The following is a 23,233-nucleotide window of genomic DNA, read 5'->3' as shown; positions in this document are numbered from 1 at the left end:
GCACCGCAACAAAGAGTAGCCCCTAGTAGGCACAACCAGAGAAAGCCCATGTGCAGCAATGAAGACCCAATTCAGCCAAAAATAAATAAATAAATAAATAAATAAATAAATAAAAGATGTGCTACCAATTAAATGGCACATGTATATATCATATATTATTCTGTATATATATAAAAAAGAAAACATAAACTCACATGAAAACAATGACAACATTTCACAGCTGCCATCTGTTTGACAAGTTACCATTGAGTGTAAAATGCATCACAATTTTAGAGATGTTAAAGTATGTCTTAAAATAGATAAAATATTGTGTATAAATATACCATGATATTTCTTAAATAGCTAAGATAGGACCTGGTGATAAATGAAAGAAACTAACCTTCTCTGAGCACCTACCATAGGTGAGGCACTTTACATGTATTAATTTAATTATTATAATGATGCTATGACAAACCATTTGTATCCCTGTTGCACAGGTGAAGAAACTGGGGTTCATGGAGATTAAGAGACTTGTACATGGTCACCCAGGAAGAAGCAGAACCAGGACAACAGTTATATTAATGAGCAGTTGGACAGTCAAGAGTCATCTGGTATGTACTTGTAATAGTGAAATATGAGAATAAAACCATAGATTCAAATATACTGATTTACTAGGCAACGTTTAGGACGTTAACATACCATATTTATATTTATTGGTATGTTAACGTCCTAAACATTGCCTAGTAAACCAATTTATTATCAATCAATATACTGTATTAATTTAAAAGTTTTTTTACTCTGAACTTAAAATATAAAATATTTTAAATATTTAAACATTTGAATATTCTTTATCAAGCACAAAATCTTCTTACACTTACTATTCACTTAGGAAGCGCTCTGTAGATATTTTTTCTATCATTTAAAAAAATAATAATAAATTCAGTTCACTGCTTGTTCAAAAGCTCACACATTTTGAATTTATGGATGCCTTAGTTAATATTTAGCTATTTTTAATTCTTGAGAAATAATATTTGAACTATATCAAATTTCTGCCCATTAAAACTCTAAGTATTTATATTTGGATAAATATACATATTTTAAAGACAGATTTTATAATTTTAATTCATAATTTAAAGTACCTATGACACTCAAACAGGTTCTTAAATAATAAGACGACCATATCTTAGACAGCAAAACATGTTTGTAGCAGTGTCTTGTTCTAAACTTAAAATATATTAATAGTATGGAATTTGAAATTTATTTGAAACTTTAATCTGTTAAAAATTTTATCTGTTAAAAACTATTTTTTGTGCTACTGTTCTTAATATTAAGCTGTCCTCATCTTTAACTAATACTTGGAAAAATAATTACCTAAATATGGATCATAGAATATTAGAAGGAATCAACAACTAGAAAATGTCAATAACTAAAAATGTATGTACACACACACATATAGTATCATAGGCTTCCAGCACCCTACCCTCTTCACAGTGAATTCATGGGTCTTCCTTGTGAAAAGTGGTGTAGTACAGTGATTTAGAGCATGAACTCTGGAGCCAGACTCTCTGGGTTTGAATCCTGGTTCTACCACTTATCACTTACTAGCTGTGACTGTGGACAAGTTATTTAATCTCCGTCTGCCTGAACTTCATCATCCATAAAATCTAGAAGCCATGCCTCACAGGATTATTGGTCATCAAATTTAAAGTACTTTGAATATTGCCTGGCACATGGTAAACATGGTATGTGTTAAAGGGGAAAAATAAATTGTCTCTATTTGCATTCTTTTAGGAAATGGTATTTTAGGAGATGTTAAATGTACAAACAACATTCATATTGAGATAATATTAAGGGCTAAAATGTATTGTAACACTTTCTGAAGAATCATATCTCATGCAATGGTTTTCAAACTGTATTCTAAGACCAGGACTCTGTGGAGGATGTTAGGGGGCCCCCAAAACGGTTCATTAAAAATTAAAGATTAAAAAGTAGTTTTAATTTTCAAAAATATCACCTGGCTCAATTAAACGTCATGCAAGATTCAGAACTCATCTTTCTTCCCCATGACAATATCTATTACAATAAAAAGAGAAATATTATGTCAAATTGCAATAGTATTGTACTAAATATTTAAAAATAAGATTTAGGTTTCACCTGACTTCTAAAATTATGATCAAGAACACAAGTGGTTGGTAGATACTGTTTGAGATTCAGCTGAGAAAAAAAATGTCTACTACTTTCAAACTACTTGAGCAATTTAACTGAAGAATTTCCTGTGATTCCAATTAAATTGCTCTAGTAGTTAAAATAACTATTACCAATTTCAGCTTCTTATCTGTGAATCAGGATTTTCTTCATACTGGACAACCAAAACAAAACAGAAATAATCTGTGTTCTTTAAAACAGACTTATTCTTCTACATTGATTTTTACAGTAAGTAAATATTATAAACTCACACTTATAATAAATTTAAAATAAGCTTATTATAAACTTGAACCTCCATTTGCCTTAAGTATCGAGGTTTTTGTAAGATTTCACTTGAAAGAAAGATTCTATTGACAAAAGTATTTGCCAGCCAATGGCTTAAAAGTAGCCTGAGCAACTGGAAGTTTAGACTAAGCTTCTTTCTGTCAAACATGGCAGAAATAAAAATTTTAACATTTTCAAAATTTTAAGATACAGAGTGTAACTCACAAAACGTCAAAACAGTTCTTCCCTAAAGAAACGAACCACATTTTGCATCAGGAAGCATTGTAAAATAATTTAAAATAACAAAAACAGTATTTAACTGGGCTTTTCATTTTATAAATTAAAAAAATTGAGGCATAGAGAAATGATTTGTTTTAAATCACAAAGGACTGGTAGAGAGAAGATATATAAGTAATTTTTTCAATCAACTGCATATTTAAAATATTAACAACATAATTTCTATTTTTTCCAGGTTCTGGATTTGTACCCCAAAATGGAAACTAACAAAATATTTTAAAACATTGCTACTTAATTTTAGTGCAAGCTTAGAAAAATGGTGGTTGATGGATTAACACATCCTCTTCTTGGGGTGATTAAAGCACTACTGCATATAATTGGTACCAGGATGTTCTTCACTAAGGTTGCACACTTCAGATTTATGTGCTGGATACTGTGCTAGGTGTAAGAAACAAGAAGTCAGATCAGGTCGTTGAAGACCATGATCTGCTATAGGAGATGGACCAGTCAATAACTACAATAATAGAGTGGTACATGCTGCAATACAATTATATACAAATTATATACAGTAAAATTGCTGAGGATGGAATGGACAATCAGTGCAGGGGGAATGAAGAGACGAGAGTGGGGATTGGAGGTTTCCTGGAGGTGATATTTAAGCAAGTTTCAAGGATGCTGAGTTTGCCAGGAAGGAAAGTGGGGGAAACAATATTCTAAGAAAGATGGTGTCGGTTAAAAGATAATAGGAATGTGAAACAAAATGTATTTTTCACAAATAGATTAGTTTTGCTGGAGTGTATTATGCATGGGTAGAGGAGAGAGAAGAGGCTAGAGAGGTGGACAGAGGCAAGATCAAAAAGGAGGCTTGGTCAGATAAGCTACTGAAAGGTTTTAAGTAGGAAAGTGACATGGTCCTATTTGTGTTTTAGGCAGAACATTAGGTGAGTCTCTAAAATGAAGAATGAAAGGGAGAGAGTTAAGGTTAGGGACAAAGTGACCAGTCTACCCCAATAAACCAGTTAAAATCACAATGTAGATATATGATACTTTCAAAATCAACTGTCTTACTACTTAGTAGATAAGAAGTCCTTAGCTTCTGATATTATTAGGTACTCTCAGAATTATACTCAATAAATTGTGCTTCAGGTAGGTTAAATACAGAAATATTTATTTCTCATTAGAGAGCAAGAAAAGGTAAGAAAGTAAGATACTTCTATGCCTAGAAGTCCAGGATACTGTAGGTCTGGAAATCAGGTTTTAGAGAAGGCATTTATTCTTATGTCTTCTATTAGAAATAAATACTTCTAGCCAGAAACAGTAATTTCTTTTTCTTCACTTTCTATACTCTTTGGTGGCTGACTCTTCTACCAAAGAACTAGGAAAGAAATGTAGTGATAAAATTTGAAGTCATTTCTTTAGCTAAAACAAATGAGGGGAGGTGTATTGAGATCAGATATATTTAAAAAATGGGTTTCTATTTCTGTATCTTATTACTTGTAATCATGCTAAAAATTAACAACAAAAAAAGGACGCAACTAACAGGTCCTGAGGAAACAAGACCTTAGGTCATAAAATATAAAAATATTTCTAACATTTTCTCATTTTTTTGATAATCAGTAACAATCCAACAAATAATTTTAAGTCTCTATGTTTTAACCTTGGTTCTTTCCTCTTCCTGGAAACGATGATAAAACATTTTAAGTGAGTAAAGGTATGCAACAAACAACTTTTATTTAATAACCATAAGGGCTTCATTTTATGGAAGAAAGGCCTGAAAAAGATACTATGTATTTAGTATTTGAGTGGTGGCTCTATCCAAATTTGTTTACTCTATTTAGAGCAGATAAGAAGCAAGAAAGCACCTCTTTCTAAATGCATTCTAGTTTCAGCAGTTTATCAAGATAAGAAGGAAGTAAAAGTAAGGAAAAATCAGTAGAAGAAATGGAAAGAATTATTTAGGGAAACATGAGGGAGACCATACAACTTTTAAAAGATCATATACTTTTAGGGGCTTCCCTGGTGGTGCAGCGGTTGAGAGTCCGCCTGCCGATGCAGGGGACACGGGTTCGTGCCCCGGTCCAGGAAGATCCCGCATGCCGCGGAGCGGCTAGGCCTGTGGGCCGTGGCCGCTGGGCCTGTGCGTCCAGAGCCTGTGCTCCGCAATGGGAGAGGCCACGGCGGTGAGAGGCCCACGTACCGGGAAAAAAAAAAAAAAAAAAAAAAAAGACCATATACTTTTAAAGCTATATGAACCACCAGATTTTGACTACATTGAATATTCATATAAAATTTATTCACTCAAAATGACAACTAGAAATTTATAATATCTGCACATTAGAATAAAAGACTAATAATGTTGAGCTATTTATATTTAGAGCTATTATAAAAAGAGACTATTTAAAAAGTTTGTTTACATCACTCACAGTTATTTCCCTCATGATGTCTATATATCTTTAAGTTGGACAAGATATAGGTTAATACATTTAATTTATTGTGTTTTAAGTGGAACCTTAAATATTTCCTTACTTTCCACTTAGTACTGCCACGCCTACTGTGCTTCTGGGAGTGGACATAGTGGCAACAAAATTCCACTGGCGAGCCTGAGGGTCCCATCTTTCCACTGTATTCAGATAGCTCCAACCATCATGCCCTCCTACTGCATACATAGGACCTTCCAGTACAGCCACACCTACAAGGAGACAGGAAAGAAGCAATGACTTAAAAATCTTTTAACTGAAATGCAAGTACAATGAACCTTTAACATGCAAATTTAACTAGGCAAAAATTTATGATAAAGATATCTGGTGGGCTTCCCTGGTGGCGCAGTGGTTGAGAATCTGCCTGCCAGTGCAGAGGACACGGGTTCGAGCCCTGGTCTGGGAAGATCCCGCATGCCACGGAGCAACTAGGCCAGTGAGCCACAATTACTGAGCCTGTGTGTCTGGAGCCTGTGCTCCGCAACGAGAGGCCGCGACAGTGAGGCCCGCGCACGGCAATGAAGAGTGGCCCCCGCTTGCCACAACTGGAGAAAGCCCTTGCACAGAAACGAAGACCCAACACAGCCAAAAATAAATAAAATAAATAATTATTCTAAAAAATAATAAAAATTAAAAAAAAGAGATATCTGGCTTCCTCATAGCTCTTCTTGGTAGACAGGTGGGTGGGTGAGGGGGAGCAATAGCACTGTAGCCCTTAAAAGTGTTAGAGGCAGTAGTTTGAGGTCCAACAGGGGAAAGGTATTTTAAAGAAATACAAGATGCACACATTGCCATATTTAAAACATTTGTCAATAATTTGGATTTATAATATATTAGAACACAGCAATTTTATTCTTTTCTCCCTTTAATTCAAATTCATGAGATTTTGCCGTAGATTTGATCCCACAATCTATTGGAGTGTTTCATTGCAAGGGAACCAAGCCAAATTTCATTTGTTCATTTATTCAAACAAATAGCTATTGAGTTTCTACTAAGTGTCAGGCACTTAGTAGAACATAATAGATAAGGGCTCTACCCTGACGGACCTAATATTTTATTTTATTTTAATCATTTATTTATTTATTTTTGGCTGCTTTGGGTCTTCATTGCTGCATGCAGGCTTTCTCTAGTTGTGGAGAGTGGGGGCCACTCCTCATTGCACTGCGCGGGCCTCACTGTGGTGGCCTCTCTTGCTGCGGAGCACAGGCTCCAGGCATGCGGGCTTCAGCAGCTCTGGCTCGTGGGCTCCAGAGCACAGGCTCAGTAGTTGTGGCGCACAGGCCTAGCTGCTCCGTGGCATGTGGGGTCTTCCTGGGCAAGGGCCTGAACCCATGTCCCCCGCATTGGCAGGCAGATTCTTAACCACTGTGCCACCAGGGAAGCCCCGACCTAACATTTTAGTTAGGAAACAGATACAAAGTATATTTCAGGCATTGATAAGCGCTAATAAGAAAAAAAAAAAGTAGCGGGACTTACCTGGTGGCACAGTGGATAAGAATCCACCTGCCGGGGGCTTCCCTGGTGGCGCAGTGGTTAAGAATCCGCCTGCTGATGCAAGGGACACGGGTTCGTGCCCCGGTCGGGAAAGATCCCACATGCCGCGGAGCGGCTAGGCCCGTGAGCCATGGCCGCTGGGCCTGCGCGTCCGGAGCCTGTGCTCCGCAATGGGAGAGGCCATAACAGTGAGAGGCCCGCGTACCGCAAAAAAAAAAAAAAAAAGAATCCACCTGCCAATGCAGGGGACACGGGTTCGATCCGTGGTCTGGGAAGATCCCACATGCCAAGGAGCAACTAAGCCCTTGAGCCACAACTACGGAGCCTGCGCTCTAGAGCCCGCATGCCACAACTACTGAGCCTGTGTGCGGCAACTACCAAAGCCCGCGCGCCTAGAGCCCGTGCTCTGCAACAGGAGAAGCCACCGTAATAGAAAGCCCGCTCACCGCAACGAAGAGTAGACCCCTCTTGCCACAACTAGAGAAAGCCCTCGTTCAGCAACAAAAACCCAACAGACAAAAATAAATAAATAATTATATCTTTAAAAAAATTTTTTTAAAGGAAAAAAATGGAGCAAAATAAAAGAGTAGAGAGGATCAAGGGAGACCTCTCAGATAAAGTGACATTTGAACAAAAATATGAATGAAGTTAGGAAACCAGACATGAAGGTATCTGGGGGAGAAGAAGGTGAGATAAAGAGAACAGTATGTACAAAGGCCCTGAGGCATGCTTAGTGTGTCTGTGGTACATACAGCAAGGAGGCCAGTTGGCTGTGGAAGGTGAGTAAGGGGGAGAGAGTAGGAGATGAGAGGAAGGGTGGAGTCAAATCACATGGTGGTCGGGACTATTGTAAGGACTTTGGATTTTATTCTAAATGAGATGGAAAGCCAGCAGAGGGTTTTGAGAAGAGGTATGATATGACCATAGTCAGGTGAGATATAAATACGTATCACTCGAAGGCCAAAACACAAATATTGTGATACGAAGACATTGACTTTTGTGAAATCATGGCCAGATGACATAAATAGTCACCATTCATGTATGACCAAAACCAACATATCATTCCACTCATTTGTGTCCTGCCAGTACTGGCTATAGGAGATCTATCTATCTATCTATCTAATCTATCTATCTCCAATTACATATAATACATATTCAATTATATATATGTGTGTGTGAGTGTAATTAAGTAATTTAAAATTTACTTAAGATTTCTTTTATAAGTTCAAATTTAAAACATTATTTATTATAAGGTAAACTAGTTACAACAAAGCTGTTTTGAATGACACAAAAATGGAAATAAAGGCTTAAGGAAGACACTTTGAGTGATATGATCATTCTCCTCTGAACTTGCTGCAGTTCAATAAAGTCTTTTGTATGGTACCTAGAACTAATGATAGTATTCCATGCACAATCTCATCTGCACAAGACATAGCTGGATCATGGGCATTCTCATTCTATGTGACACTATATCTATAAGATTTATCTTAAGTTAGAATTGATTTTCTTTTCCCCATAGTAGGGGAAAGTTTGCAGCTGAATCACACTTTTGACCCTGGATTTTATGGTCAACACAAATTTGTAAGTCCTGTTCATGTTGCTTTTAAGATATATCTTCCTGTTCTGTGCCTACGTAATAGTTGATTTTATGGACTCAAGAGTAATGTGTTATGGTTTTCTTTGTTAAATTTCATATAGTTAATTTTAAGCTCTTCTCTCAGTACCGTAGCCCCAACTGTCTGGTTTTACTCACTTACCTAACTTGAAATTTAAGATCATCTTTCATTGAAACCTAAATGCAACTAGTAGAATCCCTTGTCTCTTTGATTTTTTGCTGTACCCACCACCATACCAATCTTCATGCCTAGATATTTTTCACTGGCCTTTTGGGAAACCTCTACTATGGTGCTCAGTATTAATAAATTGAGTATAGTAGAAACCTATGCTATCCAAACTCAACTATCCTTTCACTGCTACTCATTCATCTTTTAACTCATCTTTTATGATAACCTATCAAATTCTTTATTGCGACTATTTTAAACATTTTCCAAATTGTGATAAATTGACGATATGGTCACATATTCTTCCTTTCCCAGAATACATGCTTATTTTCAAAGTGATTCTTGTAGGTCCTCCCATCAAGAGGAGGAGTCTATTTCTCTATCCTTTGAATCTGGGCTTGGCCATGTGACTTGTTTTGGCCAATGGGATGTTAGCAAACAAGAGGCAAGCAGAAGCTTGAAAAGTGTTTGTGCATTGGAGCATGCCTTCTCTTCCGGCTTTTGAAACCCTGTGACTGCCACCATGTGCAGAAGCCTGGGCTAGCCTGAATGATTGCATCATATAGCCCAGTTGCCTCTGCTGCCCAGGCTGACAGCCTGTCTACCAGTACACACGTGAGTGAGGTCATTCTAGATCAACCAGACAACCAGCCTGCCTGCCCAACCTAGATTCATGAGAAAACCCAGCAGAAATCTCCTAAGACAGTCCAGACCAGAAGAACTGCTCAGCTGATACACAGATCCATGAGCTAAATAAATGGTTCATGGTTTAAGCCTCCAAGTTTTGAAAGTGGCTTGTTATGCAGCAAAATCTGGATGATACACATACATTGCAAGCCTCATCTTCCTCATCTTTGTATACCTACAGAACACAGAGCATGGCATATAGCACACACTAATCAATATCTGCTCAGTGAATTATAGAATTAAAGAATAAAAAGCCTCTATCATTACATTCTCTGTGCCACCTCAAAATTTTTCTGTGTCATACTCATTTCTGCTTAAAAAATAAGGGATATAGATGAAAAACAATAATGCTAAAGGTTTTTAAATAAGTATGCCTTTCAATTAGGTTAGATAACACTAATTGTCAACATAGAACCCACATGTCAAAAGGTGGCTTGTCAGTCCATCGTGGTACACCACAGTTCTTAAATATTCACATTTTCACTTGTGCTGGTTGCACAATATACATTTATGTACAGGCTTGTTTTCTGTTTCTGCTTCTCAGATGACAGGGAGCATGTGCAGGAACGCTTGGTGACTGCTGTTGGCCCAGCAGCTGCCACACTGCTCTTCTGCCTGGTAAAGAATGTGAAAATGCCGTGCAAGCCTAGGGTATGACCTTATGAACGAATCTGCAGTTATGCTTACCAAGGCCATGCCTATGTGTAGACATAGGAGGCATCACACTCCAAGTTTTTGTTTTCGGGTTGTAGCATTCTACAGTATTCAAAGTCTTCAGTCCATCTCTTCCTCCAACCACATACAGTTTGTCATCTAACACTGCAACGCCAAACTGCAGCCTCCTCCCATTCATATTGGCTACAGGAGTCCACATATTTGTACGGAGATCATATTTTTCAATGCTTGTTGCTCCTTAATAGTGATAGATAGAAGTTAGGCAAATAAAAAGCTCACCATGCTTGAGTGTTTTATGAAATTAGACATACAAAAGTATATTATTAGCAGTGACAGTAATACATTTAATATATTACAATAAGCCCCCTGCATGAGCTCATCCTTGCTTGTATCTCTGTCCTCATCTCCTACTATTCTCTAGTACCAGAGTACACCTGGCTCTGGTACTAAGAGGTCAAATGAGAAAGGATTATCTGACAAAGGGGGCTGAGTAGCAACAGCCAGAAGTGGGAGGAAAGCAGGGTAGTTTAGCACCGTGGAAGCCAAAGTAAAAAAGTGTATAGCTGCTGAGAGTATCAAGTAAGATGAAGACTAAAAAGTATGACTGGATTTAGCTGCATGGAGGTCACTGATGACTTTAGGCAGGGTCCCTTGTTTGAGCAGTTGAGACATGATTGGGAGGTGAGGAAATGGAGACAGTGAGCATAGACGATTCCTCTAAGAAGCCTGGCTACAAAAAGGAAGAGAGAGATAAGAATTACTCAGTGGGTTGAGGGAGGTTTCATTTTGTTTTGCTTTTAAAAGCGGAAAAACTTGAGTCAATGGGAAGGATCTAGTTGTGGGGAAGGAAGCTGAAAATACAGGAGATGAAGGGATCCTCATTAATGGTGGGAGGTTCCTGAAGAGGCAGGAAAGGGCCGTATCAGGGCACAGGGGAGGGGCTTTGATAGGAGAAGGGAGAGGATACACACTCTACTGCAACCAGGAAAGACAAGAGCATAAGTGTGCATCAAGTGCTTTGGGAGCTATGAGAGTGGAAAGTTTAGGAAATAACTGCTGGACAGTGTCTACATTTTTTTAAGAATTAGAAGAGCCAAGGAACTCTTTTTTTCTCTTTATGAGGTAAGAATAGTGGAATTAAGAAAAAAAAAGACCTACTCCGCTAAAACAAACAAACACCCAACCCCCAGGTATGAAGAGTTCAATTAGTATCGACTTTACTTCTCTCTTCTAAGCTTCTAATACAACATGCTATCAGTGCTATTCTTACAAAATTACAATCAAGACAAACATTTATTCTAAAGTATTTGCTACAATTAGGTCACCAGAGCACAGACGCTATTGATATCTCCTAAAATTTAGAAACAGTTTTGCCATATACATATATGGCAAGAAACCTTTGAAGGTTTATATATATGTGTGTGTGTATATATATGCATATATATAAAATATATTTTTCTTATATATTTGAGTTTTATTATTTTTTATTTACTTTACAAAAATTTTAAGTTATTTGCAAAAAATGCCAAGTCTCTTTCCATCTTTGCATTCTCAGTGGCATATAATAGACTCCACTGTATACAGTAGCTGTTCAAAAATATTTTTGAGGACTTCCCTGGTGGCACAGTGGTTAAGAATCCGCCTGCCAATGCAGGGGACAGGGGTTCGAGCCCTGGTCCGGGAAGATCCCACATGCCATGGAGCAACTAAGCCCGCGTGCCACAACTACAGAGCCTGCACTCTAGAGCCCATGAGACACAACTACTGAGCCTGCGTGCTGCAACTACTGAAGCCCGTGTGCCTAGAGCCCGTGCTCCGCAACAAGAGAATTCACTGCAACAAGGAGCCTGTGCACCACAACGAAGAAAGGCCGTGCACAGCAACGATGACCCAACACAGCCAAAAATAAATAAATAAATATATTAAAAAATATATATATATATTTGAATTTGAATAATATTCTTTGTAATTTTTAGCCTTAATGAGATTTTACTCATACACTCAGATTATTTTATGTAATAGTATACTTGAATCATCACTCTAAACTTGACCTTAAAAACTTCTTCCTTCCTCAAATAAAAAGGCATTGCTAATCATCTCTCTTCACTAATGAATTTAAAGAAGATTTTTAATTTGAATTTTAAGTTATTCCTTTTAGATCTAGTTCACTAAGCAGTATCATAGTCTTATGAACTAGTAACTAAAAATTCTTTTGCTAATATCAAACATATTCTTAAAAACATAAGATTTTAAAATACAGTCTAAAACACACATCTTAAAAAATGTATCTCCAGGGGCTTCCCTGGTGGCACAGTAGTTGAGAGTCCGCCTGCCGATGCAGGGGACGCGGGTTCGTGCCCCGGTCTGGGAGGATCCCACATGCCGCGGAGCGGCTGGGCCCGTGAGTCATGGCCGCTGAGCCTGCACGTCCGGAGCCTGTGCTCCACAGTGGGAGAGGCCGCAACAGTGAGAGGCCCGAGTACCGCAAAAAAAAAAAAAAAAGATGATGTGGGACATATATACAATGGAATACTACTCAGCCATAAAAAAGAACGAAATAATGCCATCTGCAGCAACATGGATGGACCTAGAGATTGTCATACTGAGTAAAGTAAGTCAGACAGAGAAAGACAAATATTGTATGACATGACTTATATGTGGAATCTTCAAAAATGGTACAAATGAACTTACTTACAAAACAGAAATAGAGTTACAGATGTAGAAAACAATCTTATGGTTAACAGGGTGAAAAGGGGAGAGGGATAAATTGGGAGATTGGGATTGATATATACACACTACTATATATAAAATGGATAACTAATAAGGACCTACTGTATAGCACAGGGAACTCTACTCAATACTCTGTAATGAGTATTACTCTTTCCTCTATGTGAGAAAAGAATGTATAAAAAGAGTGGATATATGTATATGTATAGATGAATCACTCTGCTGTATACCTGAAACTAACATAACGTTGTAAATGAACTATACTTCAATAAAAATTTTTAAAATATTCATTTTTTCCATTCCTTCAAATAAAAGATTATTTAATACCTTTTGTTGAATCCATTCCTCCAACTGCAAATAATGTACCAACAGTTGACTTCCTAGGTTTTGTCCGAGGACTCTGTAACATGGGCCGTCTCTCTGGTAGTAGGTGATACTTCATTGCTTCCATAATTAGTTTCTGACATTCTATATCATCTCGAAAAAGTGCATTATTTTCCATGTCTGCTAGGAACTAGAAGAAATAGTGAGTATGTGTATTGAATGACCAAGAAAATAAGGTTTTCTTATAAGGTTTCTTATAAGGTTTTCTTATAAGGTTCTTATAAGGTTTACTTATAAAGTAAGGTTGAAAGAATAAACTAGTTCACAAATGGAAATGATCTCATTAAAAAAAAAATCCAAGGGGCTTTCCAGTGGTAAAGAATCTGCCTTCCAATGTAGGGAACGTGGGTTCGATTCCTGGTCAGGGAACTAAGATCCCACATGGTGTGGGGCAACTAAGCCTGCATGCCACAACTACTGAGCTTGCGTGAGCCTCAACTAGAGAGCCTTCATGCCGCAAACCACAGAGCCCACGTAACCTGGAGCCCACGCGACACAACTAGAGAGATGCCTGCACACCACAAGGAAAGATCCTGCATGCCTCAACAAAGATCCTGTGTGTCACAACTAAGACCCAATGCAGCCAAAAAAATTAAAATAAATAAATAAATAAAAAAATTTAAAAAGATAAAGCGAAAAGTTAAAAAAAAAATCCAAGTCTGGACATCTATTTTTAACTAAAATATTCAACATTTACAAAATTTACATTTTACATTTCATTGAAAAACAGAAACTGAGGAGAAGTGGTATGCTTTAAAATCTTAATAGTGCTTATCTCTGGGTAGTGGGGAAACTGGTGTTTTAAATAATCTTTCTTTGTATGTTTCTGTATGTTCCAAATTTTCTAAAATAAATCATTTTACTCTTTAAGTTAGAAATAGTTTTAACTGAAGAATAATAAGTAGGAGTTGACTAATTAGACTGCATTTATCTGACCACTCTAAAGAATGTTCAACCAGCAACCAAGAGCAAAAACAAAACTTTCCAATTTTTTTAAGGGGCAAAGAACTCCAAATGGTGATTTATTCTAAATGAATTAAAATTCCTTGTACTTCACTGAATCCTATTTTTTTACCTATGTAATTTCATGTAAATGCATAAATATGGTCATACCCTGCCTTTTAAAAAATTATTTTTTTTCTTTTTGTACTTGGTTCTCCATCCCCCTCCCTGCCCCTTTATTGCCTTATTTCTTTCATTTAGGATATTGATCCATATGAAATTAATTTTTAAACAGAAGATGAGTTGAGAAATATTTTTTCTTCCAAATGAATAGCTAGTTCTGTACTGGCACCATTTACTAAATAATTCCCTCCATTTCCAACTGAATTGAACCTTGGTCATAAATAGTCTCAGGATATATGAGATCTGCTCTTTGATCCTCTAATCTATTTGTCTATTCCTTTTCTAATACTATATTTTATTACAGCATCTTTATGGCATTTCCTGCTTATATGATATAAATCTACCCTCACTATTCATTTTCACAGTTTTCTTGGCTATTTTTGCATCTTTACTTTCCATATAAACTTAAGACAGATTTATCTCATTTCCCTTTGCCATCTTGATCCTGTTGGCATTCTAGTATGAACTGCATTCAATTTATTAATTTTGGGAGAATTTACATTTTTATGATGCTAAGTCTTTTTGTTCAAGAAGCCTTTCCACTGTTTATAGCTTTCTTTATATAGGTACTATTATGTCTTTTTAAATTAAATATACTAATTTTATATTAAATGTATTAAATAATATATTAAATATATTTTAAAAATTATTTTTATTGCTACTGGAAATGGATTTTTGAATTTCCACTTTACATATCTTTTGTCATTGTATACTTGTATCATAACCTACTACTTTACCACATTCCCTTATCAAACTCTAGCTATTAGGGATATAATCATAATAATCACCAAATAGGGATAGTTACATCTTTTTCTAATATGTATGCCAATTATTTCATTTTTATTTTATTATTGTAGTTGCTAAAACCTTCAAAGCAATGTTAAATAATTACGGTGATATAGAGTATCCATTTTTCTGGTTTAAATTGATATGTTTTTAGTGTTTCACTATTTAAGATAATAGTTACTATAGCATTTAGTAATCCATCTTTGTTATAGATAGGTTGTTTTCTTCTCTCCCTATTTTACTTTAGAGTTTTAAAATTAAGAATGGTTGCTAATTTTTCCAGTATCTTTTATACATCTATTAATATGATCATATGGCTTTTTCTCCTTGAAGTTACTGATATAATTACCTTGACAGATTTCCTAATACTCAACCATTCTTGTATTCCTAGAAAAAGACCTTCCTGGTCATAGTGTATTATCCTTTTGATACACTGTAGGATTGTATTTGATAATATAAGGTATATTTTATATATTTTATAATTCACCATTTCAAGTATACAATTCAATGATTTTTAGTAAATTTACCAAGTTATGCAACCATTATCATAAAAGTTTTGAAACATTTTCATTACCCTGCTTAGATCCCGCATGTCTGTTTACTGTTTATCTCTGTTCCTATCTCCTGTTCCAAGCACTAATCTGTCTCTGTAGATTTGCCCTTAGATGTTTCGTGTAAAGAGAATCATACAATATGCGGTCTCTTGTATCTTGCTTTTTTCATTTAGCATGTTTTTGAGGTTAATCAATGTGTAGCATGTATCACTACTTCATTTTTTTTACTGTTGAATAATAATTCATTGTATGGATACACCACATTTTGTCTATCCATTCACCAGTTGATGGACACTTATATTGTTTCCAGTTTTGGGCTATTAGGAATAAAGCTGCTAAGAACATTTGTGTGCAAGTCTTTATGTGGATATATGTTTTCATTTCTCTTGGGTATATACCTAGGAGTAGAATTGCTGGGTTATGTCATAAACTTATATTAACTTTTTAAGAAAGTGTCAAACTGTTTTCCAAGGTGGCTGCACTATTTATATTCACATCAGCAATCTATGAGGGTTCCTGTTTCTCCACAATCTCACCAACAATTATTACTATCTTCTCTTTTTAGCCACTTGAGTGAGTGGGAAATGCAGTTTTACTTTGCATTGTCTTAATGGCCAATAATGTTGAGAGTATGTTCATATTCTGATAATGGAAGAGAAGGAAGAGTCTCTAACAAAAGTCACTGTAAAATAGTTTATGGCATTTGGAAACTGAGAACAGCGTGCTAAAGGCAAAAAAGCCAAATTAAGACATAAGTCTCAGGACCTATGCCAGAGTATAAATTCTGGTATTAATTATTCTATATTATTCTGTGCACACAAAATATAGTTATACTTGCTAGAGAAGCCATTAATGAATATGCATTGAGTTGGTTCATTTAGATTAATCTTAGTGTTTATATTACTTCGGTTATATATAATTGCTTTAGTCCTTTGAAAAAAAAATGTGAAAAAATTATAGAAAGTAAAGTCTTGTAAGACTCAATAGTTTCTGCAATATGAAGTAAAATATATTTCTTAGCATGCTGACATTATCTATAATTTTTGAACAAATGGAATTAATTATATTTAAGTAGAGAGATGAAAATAATGGAAGGAAATATGAATCCATTAATCTAAGTATCAGATTAATCAAATGGAAGGTACCAGATATCATTTGGAAAATCATTCAGAAGGCACTGATAAAGCACTACAAAATACAGATTCTCATACTCTTCATTTTAGGTGAATACTATGTACCTTCTCTGCCATAAAAGAATGGCAAATTATTAAAATGGAAACATTTAGAAAACAGAAGAAACATTTTCCATTTGTAAATTTTTATCTTCACTCACATACTTGTTCACTATATGACTATTTCACTAAAACTGTCCCTTCAACTACTACTAAGAGTGAAAAACAGAATGTGAATGATTTATGAACTCTACAGCCTTTAAAAAAAGTTTTGGTATCCAAAACTTGTAAAATAAAATACTAAATGTAAATACTGACTCATTTTATATTTCTGAATTTTAGTAAAAAACAATAATGAGGGGCTTCCCTGGTGGCGCAGTGGTTGAGAGTCCGCCTGCCGATGCAGGGGACGCGGGTTCGTGCCCCGGTCCGGGAGGATCCCGCATGCCGCGGAGCGGCTGGGCCCGTGAGCCATGGCCGCTGAGCCTGCGCGTCCGGAGCCTGTGCTCCGCAACGGGAGAGGCCACAGCAGCGAGAGGCCCGCGTACAGCAAAAAAAAACAAAAAAAAAAACAACAATAATGAGAATTGAGAACAGAACAGTGGAGGCCAAGTTACTTGTAATACAGGGTAACCATTGGGAACATTAAGAATTTAGGTGTCAAAATCTTTAAAATAATGTCCTAATGCAGTTGACCCTTGAACAACGTGGATACAAAACACACAGGTCCACTTATACACAGATATTTTTCAGTAGTAAATACCACGGTATTACACAGTCCACTGGTTGAATCCACAGATATAGAGGAACCTCAGATATGGAGGTTATACATTATACACAGATTAATCCCCATGCTGTTCGAGGGCCAACTGTATTTCTATGCACATTATTTAAAATGGGATCAAACAGAAAAGCCTGAAATGCTTTCAAAGGTAAAATAAAACTACACACGCACTTGTCTTCTGGATTATTCAGAGTTAAAAAAAAAAGCCACACTAAAATGATCATTTGGATGAGGATTACAATGATATATATGATTTCCTATATCATTTTAACTCCTTAAAATAAATAAAATTTATTTATTTTACACTACAATAAATTACTATAAGTCAGTTGAACACTTTCTAATTAGGGTAGATAGAATGTTTCTTATTAACAGAGTAGGGTAAAACCTCATTGAAAAAGGAATTATTTCACAAAAGTAAATTCATTAGGTAACTGGATCTAATGTCAATTAAAAAATATTAGTCATTTATTTGATAGGCACTAGACTTCTTTTGTTTTCATTTTTCACTTTTGTTTTTTATTGAAATATAATTGACAGAGAACATATTAGTTTCAGGTGTACAACACAATGATTTGAGATATATATATATATATATATATATATATATGAAAATGATCACAATAAGTCTAGTTAACATCTACCCCCACAGAGTTACAATTTTTTGGTGTGTGATGAGAACTTTTAAGATCTTAGCAACTTCATCCTTTTCCTATCTTTTAAAATAAAACATTCAGAATACAATCCAACATTTTCTTGATGATTTCAGAGTCTACTTCAATACTTCATCACTTGACAACTCTAAGTCTGCAAACTTGCCCTTTACTTTTAGCAAGGGAGAAAAAAAAAAACCCTGCTAGTATCTCTAAATGCCATAATGGTGCAATAGAGTATTACCACTGCAGAAAAGAAAAACAGTGCTCCAAGAGGTGTTATTAACTTGTTTAAATTATACAGAGCAATGTGGCTTCCATCACTGCTACTCATCAAGCTAAGACAGTGGTTCTCAAACTTGAGTGGGCAACAGGTGCACCTGAGGGCTTATTAAAACACAGCTAGCTTGTGTTTTAATAACCACCCCCAGAGTTTCAGATTCAGTAGGTGTAGACTGGGGGCCTAATAATTTTCATCTTAAACAATTACCCATGTGGTGCTGTTCCTATAGTTGGGGATCACACTTTGAGAACCATTGGGCTAATCCAGTGGTTTTTCCATCCTTATCTGTCTTCTCTGTAGCATCTGATGATGTTAAAATTTCCTCCTTTCCTGGTGGCGCAGTGGTTAAGAATCCGCCTGTCAATGCAGGGGACACAGGTTCGATCCTTGGTCCGGGAAAATCCCACATGCCACGGAGCAACTAAGCCCGTGCGCCACAACTACTGAGCCTGTGCTCTAGAGCCCGCGAGCCACAACTACGGAAGCCCGCGCGCCTAGAGCCCGTGCTCTGCAACAAGAGAAGCCACCGCAATGAGAAGCCCATGCACTACAAAGAAGAGTAGCCCCCTCTCGCAGCAACTAAAGAAAGCCCACGTGGCAACTGAGACCCAATGCAGCCCCTCCCCCCAAATTTCCTCCTTCTAGAACTTGCAATCTCTTTTTAATGGTACTACAGGTATTTAGGCAGCTTTGGGACTACCACTAAATATTAGTAATTTTTAGGGTTCCACCCCTAGTACCCTCATGTTCTCTTTGATCAGTGTCACTCTCTTCCCCTTGGCTTCAACAATGTAAATAAGTAGTTTTCAAAACTTCTTAGACTCTAAGAGGATTAAAGGTGTCGAGAAGCTCTGGGAAAAAGGGTTCTTCTACTTTCTTCCCCACCTTCAAAATCAGCTCTTCATCCTGTATTCTGTCTTAATCAACAGCACCTTCATCAACCTAGTTGCACAAATCAGAATTATTCTGGACCCTTCTTTTTCTTTTTTACCTGCACCATTCAGTTGGTCATTAAGTTGCATCAATTCTACCTTCAAAATAGCTCTTGATTCTGGTAATTAATTTCTCTACCTCCACTTCCAGGAAGTGATTAATTCACTGGTCTGAATCCAAAAGCCTTCCTAGGGTATTTCTACTTTGACTCCTCGAATCCATTCTCTGCAATGCAGTTATAGGATCTTTCTAAACTAAAATGATAATTATGCCATTCCCTACTTAAAACCCTTTAGTGCTTCCTCACTGCTTTTAGGATAAAATCCAAACTCCTTGGCATGACTGAGTTCCTTCACGATCTGGTCTGTTTACCTCTCCAGCCTCATCTCAACATTGCCCTTTTGTTTCTGTACTCTAGCCATGCAAGCTATCTTCAAATTCCAGAACACGATATGTTTGCTCATGGCTCTATAACTAGAACCCCTTCTTCCCTGGGCTATTATGCCCATTCTTTTGGGTGGTGAACTCAGCCTGCAAACTGACTGACACTTCAGAGGTTCTCCTAGCTTCACCACCATTGGTCTGGGTGGGTCACTCCAATTATTTTCATAATACCATGTTTATGTATAGATCACAGCCTTCATCTCATTATACTGTAATTACTGATTTATTTATTTTTATTTATTTATTTAATTATTATTTTTTTGCGGTATGCGGGCCTCTCACTGTTGTGGCTTCTCCTGTTGCGGAGCACAGGCTCCGGACACGCAGGCTCAGTGGCCATGGCTCACGGGCCCAGCCGCTCCGCGGCACGTGGGACCTTCCGAGACCGGGGCACGAACCCGTGTCCCCTGCATCGGGAGGTGGACTCTCAACCACTGTGCCACCAGGGAAGCCCTGATTTATTTTTTAATCTATTTCTTCCTCCACCTGATGTCCCTCCCCCCACCTTGCAAATTTACACAAAGTACATTCAAAAGGCAGAATAGTTCAGTGGAAAAGGCATAGAACTTTATTTGGGTTCAAGTCCTACCTCTGTCTCATAACTCTAATATACGATGTTAGCCAAGTAACAAAGCCAAAGAAAACTACAATGCAGAAGGGATTTATGCAATCACTTTGAGATTTTGCGCATATGGTTTTACTTTTTTGGTCTGTTACTTCATTTGTACAACAGGTGTTAGACTAAATGTTCTCCAAAGTGCCTTTCAACTCTAAGATCTTAGGGCTATGATTATCAGCAGTATCCTGGATAAAAGAAATTTTAAAGATCTCTTAGAGTCATGCAAATATAGTATCATAAATGTTTGAAGCTACAGGACTGAAGTAAATTGTCAGGTTACTTAATTGCACAGATTCTTTTCAAAGTCCACTAGGATTTTTCAGATTTTATTTTCTTTCATTTAGAAAAGGATAAGAAAAAAATTCTGTTGGATATCAGCAAAAATAGTCCTCTCATCTTTAAATCTGATTTTAAGAGAAATGTTTTATGATGTTATTGCTCCTGAATTGTCATCAGTTCGTGTAGTTTCACTCCTATGAATTCATACAATATTCTATCTGTGAAGAGAGGTCTTTCTTATAAAGCATCAGCACTGATTTTTGTTTCTATAAGGTAGAGAACAAACAGTAACTTTTGCTCACAACAGATGGAAATAATATATAATGCTCAAGATAAATACAAATAAAATAAAACTCATGGCACTTTAAACAACAACAACAAAAAATCTGATCTCAAGCAGCAACAGCTCATTCTTTCTTTACTTTCAAGGACTCTATTTAAGGCCTCAAAATAAGTAGCAAAGTATGCAGAGGAAATTTTTGTATATTCCAGCTGAAATTGTAAAAAGGGGAAACCATGCATGTCAATATGTTACTGATTGCTTTGAATATACCAACTAGATATCTCTCAATTCTAAAATAATGATAATAATCATACTAATATTATTTATAACACATTTTATTTCACAGAGCACTTTTCTGATCCTCATAAAAATCCTGTGAGATAGAAAGGATGTTATCTCCACTTGACAGATGAAGAAACCGAGGTAAGTGAATTTGCCAAGTCACAGAGTTTTAGGATGTCAGAGCCAGAACTACTAACATGTTATTAATTTATATACCACCAGAATCCAGCATTTAGTGGATACTTAAATAAATGTGTGGCAAATGAATTAATCTAAATTTTCTGGTTCCTAGAGTCCAGTGTTTCTTTCATTAGCAGCTTTATTAATTCTTCAGTTGCTAGGATAGGTCTGCAGTTGCTAGGATAGGTCTGCAGCTGAGTCAAATACAATTACTAACCTCAAAGCAACAATGTTACTTAATGGATGCAATTTAGATAGTCAGACCTTCTGGGTTGAAAACAAACAGAATTTTTTTTTTGCTATCTTTTCACCTTAACATTTCATAGGGATATATATAAAATAACCATATTGAATAGAATAAATAAGCTCACATTAATGTAATTAATAGATAAGCTCATATTAATGTAATTAGCATAAAGTGAATACAGTAGTCCCTCAGTATTCTGGGGACAGGGAGTTGGTTCCAGGATTTGTGTGGATACAACATTTCACCTCAAATATGTAGTATTTGCAGATAACCTCTACACAGTCTCCTGTATACTTTAAATCATCTCTGGATTACCTACAATACCAAATACAATGCAAATGCTATGTAAATAGTTGTAAATGCAACGTAAATGTTATGTAATAGTTGCTGGTACAGGACAGCTTCAAGTTTTGCATTTTGGAATTTTCTGGAATTAAAAAAAATATATTTTCAATCTACGCTTTGCTGAAATTGAGATGCGGAGCCCACAGATGTGGAAGGCTGACTACTCAAAGTCGCAGCTACTGTTGTTGAAATTATGACGTTGATTTTAAATAATCAAAAATAGTTTACCTGTGGCGCAAGGAGAGGTAGCCTAATATAAGCCAAAAGTTTACTGAGATCTTTTCGTCTCTGTTCCAAATCATGACGGACCCAAGTAAGAAGTGCATTCAATATTGTCTCCTCACTAGGAATGTTCATGTCATCACTGGCCAAGAGCTTTGCAATTTCACTGGCTGGTAATAACACAAATTCCTGGTTTCGAATTACTTCCATGAAATGTTCCTAGAGGGAAAAAGAGCATATAATTGATATTGTTTCTTCTGACCATCACAGTTTAAAAGAAACTAAACATTTTTTAATTAGATGCCAAGACACAGTTTATACTTCAGCCCTTCCTTACAATGTATTATTGCTTGCAAGGGAAAAAACACAGCAGAAAATAACATTTAAACTGTAATTATGTTGTTAAAATTCTTATTTCTATGTAAGTAGAATTAAAGCGTTGTATCATTTATTACAATTAAAAAATAAATTTGGGACTTTTACGTATTGCTTTGCTCAAGTTAGGGAATAGTTTTGGCAAGTCTTTCAAAGGAAGATAGAAAAAATGACATAGACGCTTTGTATGATTAACATCAAAAGTGAGTTTAGATTTGTGGTGCAGAAGATTTTGGCCAAGAGGGGAGTGAAATACCTGGGTGAGAATGAAGTTATTTCTCTTACCCAGAAATGGCCTCTAGGGTGGCTAAATTTCCCAAGACCATTCTGAACCATGGAAGTCTTCTCAGACTCTGCCTGGGAAGAGAATGTGTCCTTAGAGCTATCCGTGAGCCAAACTGGCCTTTAAAAGTATTTTAATATTATTTATAAGACCACCAAGGATTTTAGGTCTGATTTGAAAACTTTAATCTCTTCTTACCTGATTTATGTACAAAGTTCTTTTAGTCTCATAGGAAAAACAGCCAAAACAAAAATGTTGACCTACAGTACACTGGGACTCCAGGGCCTTAGACCGAAGATGACTCAGTTCTGGCTACATTCTAGAATCAGCCTCTTTATAATTTGAAATGGAAGATAGAAATGCCCTTAGATAACTTTTACTAGGCTATTATGCTAAACAATCTAAAGAGAAAAGAAATAGTCTTCTGTTGTAAAAGGTTACAAGTCTTAATGCAAGTCTTAATACAAGTCTTAA

The 23,233-nt window shown here is 36.3% G+C and overlaps 1 protein-coding gene across 3 annotated transcripts in view; it reads right to left on the bottom strand.

Moving 5' to 3' along the window:
• KLHL5 (kelch like family member 5) overlaps positions 1-23,233 on the bottom strand; it is a gene marked incomplete at both ends in the record, with an annotated part of 57,135 nt that overhangs the window by 7,176 nt on the left and 26,726 nt on the right. For all 3 annotated transcript variants that reach the window (XM_079715079.1, XM_079715077.1, XM_079715078.1), the window contains 4 exons: positions 5,212-5,374; positions 9,812-10,036; positions 12,854-13,040; positions 22,108-22,320. In XM_079715079.1, coding sequence (XP_079571205.1) covers positions 5,212-5,374; positions 9,812-10,036; positions 12,854-13,040; positions 22,108-22,320 — 788 coding nt within the window. The remainder of the gene's footprint in view (positions 1-5,211; positions 5,375-9,811; positions 10,037-12,853; positions 13,041-22,107; positions 22,321-23,233) is intronic.

This window comes from Hyperoodon ampullatus, assembly GCF_949752795.1.
Source record: "Hyperoodon ampullatus genome assembly, chromosome: 1".
Lineage (NCBI taxonomy): Eukaryota > Metazoa > Chordata > Mammalia > Artiodactyla > Ziphiidae > Hyperoodon > Hyperoodon ampullatus.
The sequence above is the reverse complement of the archived record's forward strand: the minus strand, read 5'-3'. Positions and strand labels throughout refer to the sequence as shown.